The 16,549-nt window shown below is 45.4% G+C and overlaps 1 protein-coding gene across 1 annotated transcript in view; it reads left to right on the forward strand.

Moving 5' to 3' along the window:
• Window positions 1–16,549, forward strand: part of Bbs9 (Bardet-Biedl syndrome 9) — a 405,125-nt gene that overhangs the window by 229,637 nt on the left and 158,939 nt on the right. Inside the window, 1 exon segment of the mRNA XM_032909494.1 lies at window positions 252–404. Within this exon segment, the coding sequence (XP_032765385.1) occupies window positions 252–404 (153 nt within the window).

A 16,549-nucleotide genomic window follows, 5' to 3' on the forward strand; every position in this document is an offset into this window, starting at 1 on the left:
GTTTTCATGAAACGTGCAGAAGATCCCCAGTCTTCCCCAGGGATACGTTGTGACACAATGTGACACTGTCACTCAGCTTTCACTGACCCATTTTCCTGTTGTCCCTGTAGTCCTGAGCCAGATACCGTGGACTCCTCACTCTGTTCACATCTGTCCGACTCTTTCACAGCTCTTAGTGCATTGTTTGTAATTTTAATTTAAACTGACTGTACAGTTTCTATTTAACACCCATGTAAAATTATTCCTTATAGCTACGGGTAAATGGTGAAAAATTAGAAGAACTTTTATCTGAAAGAGCTGTACAGTTTCGGGCCATCCAACGTCGGCTTCTCACAAGATTCAGAGATAAGACCCCTGCCCCCCTGCAGCACCTGGACACCCTGCTGGACGGGACGTACAAGCAGGTCAGTGCCACACTGGTGCAAATGTGTATTATCAGACATGCCTCTTCCTTACCCGAGGGTCGGGCACCAGAGCACCGAGATAGGCTGAAAAGCGTAATTAGAATGGTTGTGTGATGTTTTTGGGTATATCCCCATAATTATCCCTTTTCTTCTCTATTTTCCCAAGAAACTACCATATACTCCTGTGTTTATATGATTATTATGAGGGCACCTGCCTTCTTGTATCTTCTTGGGTTTCTACATGCTATCACTCCTTTGCTTTAAAAATAACATTGGCAGTATTTACACTCTGAGGTTTTAGAACGTTCTAATAACTGCATATTCCTGTGTACTTGTGACAGGTAATATAGACATAGCCATGCGTCACTGCCCTAGTGTTCCCCCAGGGGTGACGTTCTAGAAAACTCTAGCAGGATGGAACCAGCAGGGTATGGGGATGGATTAGAACCCTGCTTGCCTTAGGTTTGACTGTTTTTTATTTCCTGCCTTTCTCCTCTGCCCCCTCCTCTGTTCCCACACTTCTGCGGCCATCTTCCCAAATGTACAATAAAACTTTGAGTTGGAAAGTGTCCCACAGAGGGGTGCCCAGGGGTGACCTTCATCTGACCCCAGTGTCCCTGCAGCAGCAGCTCCGCCCTCTTCTCTGTATCTGGATGCTGAATGGTTAACTCTTTCTCTGCCTGCTTCACAGTTGGAGCTTTACATTTGTAGTAATGGGTGCTAGGTGATCAGACCTATAGAATTTTACTTAAATGTGTATTTAGACTTCCAGTCTTTGTAGATGAAGAGTGAACAGTTTTTGAAGGGAAAAAGGAAGTGCTGCCCAGAATTGTTCTTTGCCATACAATTTTATTGAATTTATTGAATTGCTTATGAACTGATTGTGCATTTAATTTCTTAAGCATAAAAGCCTAATTTCTTTAACCTAATTTTACGATTAACAGGAATATACATTTCTAAAAAAAAAAAAAAACTGTAGTCTTTCCTAATGCCAGACCCCCGTGCTGTTCTCTGTCCTCTTCTCAGAGGTAGGACCGCTCTTATCTGCTTGGCCCTTTCCCAGAAGCTGTCTTATAGAATGCGTTCGTAGTGAGATAGTTTGTGAGGCTAAAGTCTGCACAGAGAGCATCACACATCACGTCTCAGCACGCATCTCCTCTCAGTGTCTGTGCTGGAGACGTCCCCACGTGGACGGGGCAGAGGTCTGCTCCTCCGCAGTGGTTGTAGAGGTCCTGCAGCACGGAGTCCTGTGGTACAGATGAACCAAGGATGATGAGACAAAAAAATCTCACTGTTTAAAAATTACTCTTTCGTAATTTTATACATGATATAATAAAATGTGATCACATTCACCCTCTCCCTCCACCTCCCTTCTGCCCCACTAACACATCTATCTCCCTTTTAACTTCATGCCCTCCTTTTTTAATACCTATTAAGTCTGACTAGTGGTGCTCATATGCGCGTGAGTATGGAGCTGTACGCTAGGCCATGGGCAACTTAATTGTAGCCGCATCCCCAAAGAAGAACGAATCTTCCTTCTCCAGCAACTATTAGCGATCAGTACCTCCTCAGTTAGGAATGGGGCCTTGGCAGCCCCTCCCCCACGGGCGCTGGAGTCCTGGCTGGCAGAGTCTTCTGCATGTGCAGTACTCACGTAGAAAACCACGACTGCCATGTAACATCCGGAAGGCAGCATCTCACACATCATTTCCACTCTATTCCGTGATACGCTGTGAGCCTCGTGCAGCAGGGGAGGGAGGGGGATTGACAACGATGCCTCATTTAGAACTGAGAACTCACAGCATTTCGGCCAGTTATGAGTATCTGTGCCGACTGCCACTCGTTGCCTAGAGAAGCTTCTCTGACTGAGGTTGACTGCATCCCAGATCTGTAGGTAAAACACGAACACTGGGATGACAGTTTGACAGCGTGACTATTACTAAAAATAGTATGTTCTACTCTGAGGCCTCTGACCTCCTTAGCCATGGGCTTTTGACCAGGTGTACAGTGCCAGGCACCAACTTCTTTCTGTGGAGCACAGGATCCAGTCAGAAAGTGGTTGGTTACCCCGTGTCGGTCACGCCAGCATTGCACCAGACTATTTATCGCACTCTTGCCTGTTAGGCTGATTCCGCACCGTGCAGGGCCCGTCACTGCAGAAGGCCATTCATATCCTCTCTCCTGCAGCCTCCCTCACAACCTCTGGCACTCTGAAAGCTAACTAGTAGGGAGGAGGGTCCCCGCGGTGTGAGATAGAGTTCTCTGTGCTCTGCAGTGAAAACGTGTGGTGCTTTCGGCAGTTGGCTCTTATGTCCAGTTACGTGGGTGACCACAGCTGGTGTCAATAGCTTGTGTTTCAGAGACCATTGGGACCCTCCGACCAATAATTTAGAGAGGCATCTCATGCCTGGCACCCAAAGCCCTTATCACGTCTAGGGTTGAGCTACAAATCAATCTACCTGGGCCAAGCGGCCTAGCACATGTCTCTGTGTCACATGCCTGTGTTTTGTCATCTCTGTGTTTCCTTACATAACACTCTGGCATGACACTCTTAGTAGGTTACCTAAATGTGTGAAGGATAAATCTATACTAAAGCCCCATTTCACTCTCCATGGCAAAACTATTTTCTGACTGTTGGGTTCATTTTCTGAGGTAAGATCTCACTTGGTAGCCCAGGCAGCTCTCCAGACTTAATGTTCTTCCCACGTGCTTGCATTATAGGTGCCCACCGACACGCGTGGTGTGTCACTAGACCTGTAACGTGTTTTTCTGTTATTTCAGTCTGAGATCTCTTACCTTTATGCAGTCCTTTCTTTCTCAGGCAGGGGGCCTTTCATTCTGTTGATCCTGGTGCTCTTTTGACAGACTTGGCCGCAGTCGGAGCAGAGCCCTGAGCTGTGCAGTGAGATGTGCAGCATCCCTTGGCACCATGTGTCTGTGTGAGGCTAAGGTGTCATTACGGTCTCAGTGATGGTTTTAGGAATACAGAGGCAGAAATGAACATTTTTCTTAAATTACCAGGTTTTTCCCTTGTGTTTATCACGTAATTTGTGTCAACACACGCTTAGTTAGTATTTGTTTTCAGAGTGAATGTTGTCTCGCCACTTGAAAGGCAAACCATGCTTCAATGAAGGCACCATGGCAGAGCAGAGAGCAGTGGGAACTCCTTTAGCTCGTGCTATCCTCGCGTGTTCAAAAGGTGCTGAGAAATGGAACCTTTCTCTTTCTAAATGGCATAATTGGAGCACCCAGGGAGACCGACATAGCCAGGAAGGGCATACGGCTTTAAATTCTCGCCAGAGAACATCTTTTTGGTTTTAATGTAGTGAGTCTGTGTGCACTATAGTCAGCTGTGTGCCAGCCTTCCACTGGAGTGCTTCCATGCAGACGCTTGACCGGTTTTGACTTCCTCCATTTCCTGTTCTCAGAATTATTGAGCACTTTGTGCTGTAGAAGGCAATTCTCCCCCCAACCCCATATCCCTTTCGGCCCGCAAGTTGGTAAAAGTGCTTGTCACTGGTCCTGATGGCCCAAGTTTGACCTCCTGAATTCACAGTGAAAAGCGTGAGTCTCCTGACAGTTGTGCCCCCCCTCTCCATTCGATGTGTGAGGCCCAGTAAGCAGCTGCAGCAGCATTCAGGAGCCTGAGGGGGATGAACAATGGCACTCAGCTCACCGTCGACTTCTCCCTAGTGAGTCTAGGACATTAGCACATGTCGTGGTCCGCTCCCACTGAGGGTGAGCCTGTCCTCCTGAGGTAAGTCCCTCTGCGGATGCCTTCACAGACACACCCATAGCTGTGTCTCCTTCTCAGCCTAGCCAGGCTGGCATTGAACGTCCCCATCATTAGGGTGGATCTCTGTTGTATCAGAACAGGAGAATTAAGAACGGTGTGCCCAGTCATCCTGCCTGTGATGTAAGCCATTCATCTGCTTCTGGGTAACTGCACGTTCTCCGACAAATTACTTGGAACAATAAAAAAGAAGATGAAACTTAACTTCTCTAAGCCTCAGTTTACCCACTTATAGGGCATACAAGATGTCAACAAATTTTCTTGGGCTGTGACTCCTCTTGTTGGTCATGTGATTAATACGCCTTCTCAAATACAGTGCTAGTAATTGCTCAGGTAAAGGAGATTACAGTAAGAGTTCATCTGGATGAGACTGCTGTCTGTCAGCCTCACAGATCGGGACCTTAACTCAGAGCGATGAAAACCCTGTGTCCTTGGGGCTATCGCCCACACCGCTTTAAGCCAGCTTGGCCCTGAAGTTGTTTGGCTGCAGAGAAGGCACAACAATGAAGGATATGCGGATCCTGAACCCAGGGGACTGACTTCTGAGTGTTTCATTTCCAAACAGTTTGCCCCCAAACATTGCACACACACACACACACACACACACACACACACATCCATGTATACACGCACACACACAAACTCACACACACAAATCCATGTACATGGGTACATACACAGACTTATACACACAGACTCACACAGACACACACACACGTGTACACACACACATGTATACATACATCCATGTATACATGCACACACACAAATTCACATGTACAAACACATATCCATGTACACATGCACACACACACAAACACACACACATCCATGTACATGGGCACATACACAGACTTACACACAGACTTACACACACGTGTACAAACACAAACACACATCCACACGTGCATACACATGCACACACACAATTCACATGTACTCATATCCATGTACACATGCACACACACAAACTCACACACACACATCCATGTACATGAGCATATGCACAGACTTACACACATGCAGACTTACACACACACACACATGCGTGCGCATCTGTGTGTGCATACAAACTCACTCATCTTTAGAACTGAATGGTAGTTCTGCCGTCAGAGAGAAGCTTTGCTTTCCAGCTGCCCCCTTCCTTTTCTGTCTCCTGACTCCTTCCTTTCTCCCCTCTTCCTTCTTCCCTTTTCTGGATGCAGTGCTGGGAACAGAACCGAGGGCCTTGTGTGTGCTGGCCGGGTGCTCTACCGCAAAGCCACACTCCCAGCCACAAATGCCTGTTTTAAAGGTCGTCTTACTGGTTCGGATCTCTGTGGTTTTGGCTGTCACATCACTATGGCTGTCACTTTACCGTTTCTTCCTTGTCTTGCACACCATGGTAGCTGAGAATTTTCCAGGCTCTCTGTGGTCTTCTGTGTTTTGTGTGTGATTTACATCATACGTGTCTCTTGTTCATTAGTCTATCAAGTTCCTCCTGTTTTCCTTCTGCTGAATACATTAGCAGTAATTTTTATGGTGGCCTTATCATGCATAAAATATGTTAATCTTTCTTGCAGCCTGCATAAAAAAAGCTATTCTGTCATGTAATCTATGCTAAAAAGTCTCACAAAATTTTCATTTTCTTTTTATTTTATTTTAATGCCTTTTAATATGTAAAAATCTTAAAACTATTTGTACACACACAGGCACACACACGCAGGCACACACACACACAAGCACACAGGCACACACACAGGCACACACAGGCACACACACACACACACACACACACACACACACACACACATATTTGCTTTAAGTTCCTCTGCTTAGGATAGCCTTCCAAATGTCAGGAGTGCAGAGGTATCGATTTATAATTTATTTTAGCATTTATACTCCCTCATTCTTTATATACTTTTAAGTCCATCTGGACTTTATTATTCAATTTGGTGAGAATCTAATCTCCCTGCCAAAAATGGTGAGCTAAGTTGCTCGGCTCCAGCTTATTGCATAACATGTTCTCTTTCCCGCTGAGCTAAAATGCTACTACGTTGTTTCCCAGCTTCACTGTAAGCAGACCATCCCCGATGTTAGTGCACGCGGCAACAGCCACTTGCCGTTTCTTGTTCCTGACTCTGAGGATCCGCTGGTCCATTAGTCTCCGCCTTGCTTACCTGACCTTGGTTGGAGTCATCATCCAGACACAGTGTGGCCTAGGACATACATGTTTACTTACACACTTGGCAGCTGACCCGTGTATCTCTCATGGCCCACTGAGCCGGCCTCGCTAATTTATCTGGTGGCTATAGGCCCAGTGTCCAAACACCTGCCCTCTCCCCCTGTCGTGTCCTGAAACTTGCTGTGTAGACCAGGCTGGTTTCAAACTCACAGAGATCCAGCTGTCTCTGCATCCGGAGTGCTGGGGTTAAATGCATGTGCTCCTGTGCCTAGCACTCAAACACTTTTCAAGCCCCTCCCTGTGTCGTGCCTCCTGTCCCGTTGGTTTTGGTCTGCACAGAGCACAGAAGTGGAGAAGGGCACGGTGGCTGTTCATTTGGAGAAGCGGAGAACTCCAGTCTATCCTGTTTCTTTCAGCATCACTAACACCACAGCATATTAAATATTACACTATACTGTGCTGCCAGTGTTTATGTTTAATCTAAGGCCTTCTGTGCTATGAAAGGGTTTTAACAATGAACTCTACCTATAATCTGTATTTTATTGTCATTAAAATCTTATTCATCCACAAGTGAGGTGTCAAGACAATTTCCTTAGTTATTTTTGTCGGGATCTATTTAAAGTGACCCGTGTGACAGGTGTCCCCGGCATGGCGGCATTTACTACCCAGCCCTTTTGTGAGTTCTCACTGGTTCAGCGCAGCTTCATGTGGCCTTTGCAGTCGCTGGTTCATGCTCCACAGTAGCTGCCTGAGTTTTTAGTGTTTGCCAGACCAAGGGCCCTGGACTTTCAGTTTTCATTAGGTGTGTCAGTTAGTGTAGTTGGTCCTGGCCTGCTTTCTCATCCTGCTTGTAGAGTAAGGTCACTGGGACCCAGCACAGGGCAGAAGTGCAGGGCAGGATCCATCACAGGGCTCCTCACTGACGGCTCATCCCAGGGACCCCAGGGCATCTCTCTGAGATGAACGGCTTGGTTAGCGGGTGACCAGGCAAACTGCCCGTGAAGAGAGATCTCACCAGAAACTGCATCCTGCAGTCAAGCCCCTTGCCTTTCTGACTGCTCCAAGTTGTGTTAACATAGAAATGAGTTTTGATGTACAAGGTGGCCAATCAGTCTCCTCCCCTGTCATCCCTTCCCTCCCCTCCCTCCCATGTCCTCAAATCCCCTCCGTCCCCTGTCCTTTCCCTCTCCTCTCCCCCTGTCCTCCCTCCCCTCCCCTCTCCACCCCTCCCTCCCCCATCTTCCCTTCCTCTCCTCTCCCCTGTCCTCTCTTTCCTTCTTTCTTACCCTCCCCTCCTCTGTTCTTTCTCCTGCCTTCCCCTCTCATTTCTCCTCTTCTCCCCTCTTTGTCCTTCTGCTCCCTTCCATTCCAGTCCTTTCTTTCTCTCCCCTCTTCCTCTCCCCCCCACCTCTCTTCATCCATCCCCCACCCCTGGTGATTTCTTTATGTGGCCAAGGTTGGCCTGTTTGTCATCCAGCGGCCTCAGCTTCCCAAGCTCAAGCTTGGTGGTCATGTGTTTCTCTGTCTGGCGTGCTCGAGTCACTCAGTTCCCTCGGAGCTCTCTGCTTGACTGAGCAGATGCTCTCCTACCTTCAGCTACATGTCACTTTATACCCTGTTTAGGACCTCCCCGCTCATGGTCTGCCCCCTTTGCATCCCTCTCCCACATGGGACTTGCCCCTCTCTCACACTCTCCTGGGTCATCTTTAACATATCTCTCATTGAAGTTGGCTCATGGCTGAACCAAGGGCAGGGCTGCACAGTATCCCTCCAGGGAGCGAGCTCATGACATATGTCCGGGGGAGGAGCTGGCTTCCCGTGAGCAGAGATTCTCCAATTGCTGAGCACAGTGTCAATACTTAGTTTTGGGGGGAATCCTTCAGCTATAGGGGTACAGCTTTAAAAGAAAGTAAGCACATGGCCAATCTCCTTGTCCCAGTTTTTATAAATCTATGTCTCCCCATTTGTAAATTGAAATACTGCCATATAGTCACCTCAGTGTACGGGAGGGCCTGAGGGACAAAACAAGGGGAAGGATGTGATGCTCATGTTAATTCAGTTCAGTCTGAAGTAAATCTCGTTGGTACCTTTAGTACTTGAAGCCATCAGGGGTGGGTGGCACTTTAGTGTGTCCAGTTTACATCGAAGAAACGGAAGACTCTGAAGAAAGCTATTGATGTCGCCCAAATATCAAACATGTCCCAACACGTGAATGTTTTTTGTTCCCTTTGCAAGGCGGGAATTAGACACCAGATTTTCTTTAGCATAAGCGTTCTTGGGCTCCTGCAAAAGGATGTGTGTATGCGATACTTGTCCGTGTTCACGTGTATATGAATATATATGTAATTGTCTTGTTCGCTGTGGGTTTAGCTGTCACTAACAAGACCTCTCAGTCCCCCGGCGCTGGGTTCTGTACTGAGCTGAGAGTAGCCCAGGAAGAGGGCATTGGCCAGCTTGTCAACGTCTGTTCAAATTTGGATTCTATGCCCTCACAGAGCGCTAATACTCACTCACCAGAAGAGCATGGGAAATCTGCTCGCATTCAAGCTGTAAGAATCTCACGTGCGTTTGCTAGTGGAAGCAAGACTGATTGGTAGGGTAAATTAAAATAGAGAAATTAGACTTCGCCTCTGGTCTGGCTTGTGTCTGGACACTCTTTTTGTGTGCTGAAATCTTTTTTCTGCATTTGAACACTAAGCCTCTGTTGTGCAGAAGGAAATGTTTACTGATCTGACATGTGTGTGATGTAATGGCTGATAATCATTAGTGCTTTAGAAAGGGAGCTGGCTAATTTTGGCTCAATCTGGCATAATTTTAAACAGAAACCGTGTGGTTTGGGGCTTGCTATTTGTCCTTTTTCCTGCACTTAAAATTTCCACCCCCTCTGTTTATTTGTATGTCACTGATATAAAAAACCATTTCAAGTCGTGTGGAAATCCAAGAGCTTTTCAGTGAGTGCAGCTTCGGTGCCAACACAGTGAACATGGATGAATCCTCCTGAGGCTGCTTCACTCACCGCCCCTGGGCAGGGAGCAAGGCCCTGCAGACTGGCTGTGGCTGGCCCAATTCTCCGTGTCGCCATTAAAGGCTATGAGAAGTGCTGTTTCCAAAGGCAGCAGCATAGCTAAATGAGAAAACAGGGCATGGGGGTTACACTCAGTTATTTCAGCATGAATGAGGGTTTTTAAATGAAAAACAAAGAAGAATGACGGTAAAAAGAAAATGTAGATTGTGTCTTCCACAGTCGGATTCTACTCTTGCAAATTTAGCTAAGGAGTTTGCAGTGGAAACTGCTCACCAGTTGTTCACGTATTAATTACTGGGTTTCCACAGTGACAGAACGCCTGAGGTCTTACTTTACAGCACTTCACGTACTTATTTTATTACTTAAAAACTAAACTAATACAAATTGGTTCATCTAGTTGAAGAAATCAAGGCTAGAGAGATGGCCTGGAGGGTAGATAGCCTGCCAGAAGCCTGGGGACCTAAGTTTGAATCCCCAGGACTCACATAAAGCCAGATAGCTATGGTGGTGATCAAAGTGTTCCTGCTGTAAGGCGGGACGTGGAGGTGGGAGGAGCCTTAGCAGTGGCTAGCCTGGTGTACACAGTGGACAACAGCAAAGAAACAGTGTTTTAAAGTGGGGTGGAGGACAGCCTGATCCTCTGAGATGGTCCTCTGATCTCTGCAAACATACCATGGCATGTGTGTGCTTTCCAGAATTCATACACACGAGTGCACACACATACATACACATACACATGAATACATGCATCCATACATAGATATACACAGGCATACATACATATACACATGCAGTCATGCATACATACACGTAAATACCTGCACATAGGCACACACACGCATACATATACACATAGTCATACACAGGCACATACTCATATACACACACACACACGCACACACATAGCACATAGGCACACACATATGCACATGATTTTATGAAATAAAGTTAGCTAGTTATAAATTAGTGTATAGTAAGTTAAAATAATGACACAGATGTATCTATAATAGACATTTGTACACATTTGCAATGAGTGAAAAATTAAAGGTGGTATATAGTTTCAGAGTACTTAAAATTGCTTTTAAAAGATTTATTTTCAAGTTTTCGAGTACATGTGTGTAAGGGATATGTGCACATGTTAGCGCAGGTGCCTGTGGAGTGTGGATTAGGGCGTTGGATCTCTGCAGCTGGAGCCAAGGGTGACCGTGGGCGCCTGACATGGGAGCTAGGAACCCAGTCCAGGCCTCTGGAGGAACAGCCGAGCTCTTCACTGTCCCCCGTCTCTGTGGCCCAGTTACTGAACAGGACTAAGCAGTTTTATTTTGGATAACAATTTGATGAGCATTAAGATAACTTTTCTACAACAATGTGGCTATGCCTTACACTCCTCTATACTTAAAATAGTTGTGGGGGGAAATTTTATAATGAATTATTTATCTTTTTCTTTTTTAATTGTAAAATCTTTTATATGCTAATGAATTCTTGAGAAAGGAGTATGGCCACAGATTCATGGGGGAAGGATTTCTTCTTTCCTGACTCTAGTTTTAAACTGGTTTCTAGGTCTCAGAATGTTTAGTGCTTTCGTCGGCTGGCTGTTCCATTGGGATTAGCTCATGCCTTCTTACTCCAAGGAGAGTGATTAGGGCCCCATGCTGTGCTGAGATGAATACATGACTTAAAGCGGTGTTCTCGTTCCCTGTCAGGCCCTCACTAGGTCTCATTCAGACCTGAGGCATATACAGAACCCTAGCACAGCCATGCAGCGTTCACTTGATCCATGCTGGAGTACAGCCTGGAATACAGGCTGCCAAGTGTTCACAATAAATATATACTTATAGTTAATATCTGTGTGTCTACAGAGTCTAGGCCAGTGCTGTCAAGCAGAAATGTGCTCAAGCCACTGACTTGAGCCATTTATATAATACTTAATTTTCTAGATGCCGTATTTAAAGTAAAATAAAACAAGTAATTTGATGTAGTTAGATATGTTAAAATGTCACATAAACATGTAATGAGATAATCCTGAAATCCTTTACATGTGAGCCTTCACAAAACCAGCTTAGGACCTTTGCACTTCACATGTTGAGTGGGGCTAGTGCCTGCTTTTCTGGATAGCCAGAGGGGGGATTTTATATTATCTCTTATAATGTATTTTTTTTTTATGGGTGTGTTTGAAAAAACAACTGTAGCTTTTATTCTATAAATGTGGAAATCATAAACTTAAAAACATTTTCTCTTCTATTAAGAAATGAGGATAACCCCTTTCTCTGCTCTTACTCAACGCAGTGCTCAAAAAGATCAAGGAAGCCTGCGTGAAGACCAAACTATACATTCAATACATATGTGTGAGGTTGGGGGGTAGGTCTGGAACATGCTTGCTCTTTGGTTGGTGTATAATGTATTTTTATTACACTTATTGTACATACGCATGCATGCTCATTTCATTGGCATGTGCGTGCCATGGCAAGAGTGTGGACACCAGGGGCTGGAGAGATGGCTCAGTGGTTAAAAGCACTGGATGTTCTCCCACAGGCCCTGAGTTCAAATTCCAGCCACGTGGTGGCTCACAACCATCTGTAATATGTTGATGTCCTCTTCTGGCCTGCAGGTGTACATGTAGATAGAGCACTCATATGTGGAAAACAAACAAACAAACAAACAAATAAATCTTTTAAAAAAAAGTGTGGCCACCAGAGGAAAGTTTGTTCAAGTTGGTTCCTGCCTTCCATCCTCTGAGTTCCAGATTTGAACTCAGGTCTTTGGACTTGGCAGCAATCTCTCTGAGCCATCTTGCAGGCCTCAATGTCTCTCCTCGATCATTTCCTTTCCTGCAATCCTTTCAAGTTCTCAGCCACAAGCAAACTGTCACTGACATGCAGACTTTTACTGACTTAGTGTCTGGTGTCAGACAGCTAGGTGGCTTTGCTCGGTTCCGGGGTTCCGCTAGGGCATCGCCTTGTAAACCTCAGAGTTTCTCAGACTTGGGTCCTGGTTCCCTTGATGTTTAGTTTGCCCAGTCTCCTCAGACTCGTCAGAAGCTGTGTGAGTGCCACCCACCTGCTGCTTGACGTCCCATCTCTTCTCCACAAGTACTTACTGTTTCCACAGCAGGAGGACATAAAGGGACTCAGCAGCTTACCTTTTCATAGCTCAGGACCTCAGAAACCATTGCAGACTTGGAGGTCGTCTTGTGGCGTCCTTGGAGAGCGATTGGCTGGTGGGTGTTTGGTGGTGGGATGGCTGCATTGACAGTGTTCTAACGTACAGGGCTATGTGAGAATGAGTTAGTTTCAGCCACGATGTGTGTGCACATTGTGATAATGCTGCCGCTTGCTCCCCTGGGCTTACGGAGGTAAAGCTGGTTGACGTTAGTGGCAGTGGACCATCGTCAAGGGGAGAGCAGAGCTGTTAGCATTCTTTCTCCCCGTAATAACCATCGGGGATGCTTTACCTCCCTGGGGCTGTGGGCATTTCTTGTCAATTGAGTGCACACGCCTTTGTCTGCAGACTCTTCAGTCAGTGTCTGACTGTCTGCTTGCCAGAGCTAGCCTAGAGAGGAAAGTTAACATTGGGATTTTATCTCAGTTTATCACATTCAGAAATGTGATCCACAATCTGGACCGAAGCTCTCAAAGCCAGAAGTGAGCAGTGCACATCTGCGGCTAAACTTTCCTTCTGCTTCTTGTTTTCTTTTCTTTCTCTTCAAGTTGGCTCTACGAGATATACTCAGGAGTAAGATGTTTCTAAGAGTACAGTAGAACTACTGATGGATCCCTTGTAAAGAACTAATATCTTACCTTTTTGTGTCAGTGATGAGTGAAGACACTTAGAAGCGACCTCCATTTTTCTGTAACTATAGGAGGCTGCTTTCATATATGTTATCCGTTTTCGTGTTTAACCCCATCCAGCACAGCTATCCCCTGTATCTGCTTTCTCTAGATTGAGTTCTGAATGGTTTGAATAGCTGGTTAGTGATCATTACACGCCTTTTAGACCTCCCGGTCTTTCCTCCTCCTTCTATCCCTTTCCTACATCTTTTTGGACCCTCTTTTAGCAAAGGAACACTCAGCCTCTTTCCAAAGGACATAGTTTTGTGGTCTTTCAAGATGGAGAACTGTGCCCTCTTTAGAAGAACACCTGTGCACAGTTTCATTTTTGTCTAAGTCTAGTTGTGCTTTTCTGTGTCAGGAATCTAATGACTCAATGAACCACTTAAAGTATTAGTGTAATCCAACGTAAAAATGACTTAATATAACTAAAAGAAATGCCATTTGCGTATTTAATTGACATTAATTTAAAGACTATTCACTCTTCCTGAAAACCAAAAATGGAGTGTTATTCCTTAAGATCAGCAGCTGTTCAGAATCTGGCTTCACTGTCTCCTAATGGCTGACACACACACACACACACACACACACACACACACACACACACACACACACACACACACACACACACACACACACACACACACACACTCCACACACACTCACACACACTCTCACACACACACACACGCACACACACACACACACACACACACACACACACACACACACACACACACATACACACGAGATCTTTATGATTCCTAAATCCTTATACCCGGATATTAGATTCCAGGGAAATCCTCCCTCCCATCCAAACTCGTTTGGGTGACTCCTCAGCCACCAAGCCACGCTCTGGAAGTCGTCGGTGTTTATGGACTGTATTTCCCCATCTTTTCTCTGACCTCGTGCCTGTGAGCTACGTAGACTCCTGATCACTGAGCTCCAGTCTCTGCTCCCACCTCTTACCTTATTATAGAGGTTTGTAAGAGGATCTGCCCTTGGTCGGTGAAAGCCTTGGCCTCCAAAGTCCCACAGGTCTTGATCTTTACAGTCAAACGCGTCATGTGCCTGCTAAATCCATTAGATAAGAGTCACCACAGTTCTCGGCAGTTGTGCGTCTGTTTTTGCCTTCTAGTCCAAGGCCTTTTTGGGAACCTATTGTCTGTCACGTTAGCTCAACACTTCTCATTACGGCATTCCAAGGTTTCCGAAGGGTAGGACTCCAATCTTTCCAATCTCAGCTCTTGTATCTCTAGAGACTATGCTGGCCAAGAAAGTTTATCCTCTTAAGAGACCAAGACCTCACCCTTCAAGAATTGAGAGGACTAAATGACAGTGTCTGTCTCTTGTTTTCATTTCCTTTTAGTGAGAGACAGGATCTCTCACCATCCCAGAACTTGCCAAGTCTGCTAGGCTGGGGTCTCACCAGCCCCAGAGACTAACTCTGTCTGCCACTGCAGCAACGCATCCCAAATGTGTTGGAGGGACAGAATGGAGTGCTGTACATCTGAAATTTCTTTAAAAGTAATTTTTGAATATTCTGATTACAAAAGTGTTGATCAATTGAGGTGACGAATAGTTTAGCTACCTTCATTTCCTCATTCCTTTGACATGTTAAAGTCACAGTACTTCTTGGACCCTCTGTACACTTGTAAGTAGAAGGGCAGTAAGGGGTGGACAGATTTTTACAGCGCACCCCTAGGTAAGAAAGAGCGTGTGCTGAGCAGACACCACAGCTCTTCCTGATGCTTGGTGTGTGTTAGGTTTGGTCTGTTATATGCATTGTAATGCTAAATACTGGCCTTGGTCGCCTGAGGGGCAAGAAAATTCACACACACACACACACACACACAGACAGACAGACACACACACACACACACACAGAGTAATGCTATATGACCTTGTTCCTTAATTTAAAGCCATTGGTTAAATGAAGATGCCGGTCACCTGTAGCTGGGCAGAAGAGAGTTAGGAGGGGTTTCGGTTCCTGGGCTTGAGGTGAGAGGCAGAGACTGTTAAGAAGGAGAGAAGAGGTGGAGAGTTGAGAAGAAGCCATGGGGTAGGTGAGTCATGAAGACATGGCCACAAGGGCCGGCCAGTTGGAGTTAAGAAGCCCAGATGGAACATAAGGAGCTATAGCTTGAGGTTATTGGTAGGGAAGTAGACATTGATAGTTTAGAGGGTAGACATCTGCCCAGCTCTTGTACTTTAAAGGTTTATCATAAAAATAATGGTTTTGTGTCTCTTTATCCAGGAACTCAATGATCAAAGGTGGAGTAGAAACTCCTGATTGAGATTAAAAATTTCCTACAAAAATGAGAGTTGGCTTGAGGGCCCCCATTCTGTGTGTGAACCGCTTAGCCAGGTCGGGCAACCTTCCTTCTGGTGCTCTTCCTTACTCCACTCCATAATACTTAGTAATTGTTTGGTGGGTAATGAAGCCCTGGATCACTGACTCCTCACTGTGTCCTCTCCACACACATCCAGGTCCAGTGTGTACATTGCTTCTTCCTTAGAGGGTTGACCTGTAAACAGCTACAAAAGTTAAGTCAGAGTTTTAATAAAAACGATTTTTCTTATTTTGAATGAATTTCTCTTGCCCTGATCAGAAAAGTCATGGTGTCTATTACGGCAGAGGCTAGCAGTCATTCACATGACGTATAATGCAATGGGTTGTCAAACAGCCTCTGACGTTGGCATCTGAGCTATCCGGCCACTCCCAGCTCTCGTTATTTCTTTAGAGAAGATTCCCTCCACATCACCCTTTAAGTTAAAGGAGAATTGCATTAAGCTCTTAGTGAGCTAAGAACAGTATTTAATATCGTTTGTTAATTTGTTGTAATTTGGGACCAGAGTGAAAAAAAAATTAAGAGTGACTTTGACAGGTCACTTATGTAGTTGGAAACCTCGTGTTAAGGATAAACAGGCTGGCAGGCACTTAGTTAGGAATCAGGTGAGATTATGTAGAAGGTTGAATTTAGGTTGTGCTCAGGAGAGTGGCCCACAGAAGAAATTTAAAATGTTCCTTTTTTCTTGCCTTCTATACTTTGAGTATAAAGCAGACCGTATATATGCATATGGGAATAATTAAATACAGAGATGCAGTGGGGCGTTAGCCAGAAAGGATGCCTGGAATATGTGGATAAGCTTGGATATTTGTTTAATGTTAATTGGAATATTGGTTTTCAGTTAAAGATGCCAAATCTTTAGGAAAGTAATTGGATTTAGCTTCCTATTTAGCAAACTACTTCAAATCCCCGAAGTGTTCCACATCCGAAACCAATTTTTCTTGATTGTATCAAGTCTACTCATAAGCAGAACAAGGGTTGACAT

This window comes from Rattus rattus, chromosome 8, assembly GCF_011064425.1.
Source record: "Rattus rattus isolate New Zealand chromosome 8, Rrattus_CSIRO_v1, whole genome shotgun sequence".
Lineage (NCBI taxonomy): Eukaryota > Metazoa > Chordata > Mammalia > Rodentia > Muridae > Rattus > Rattus rattus.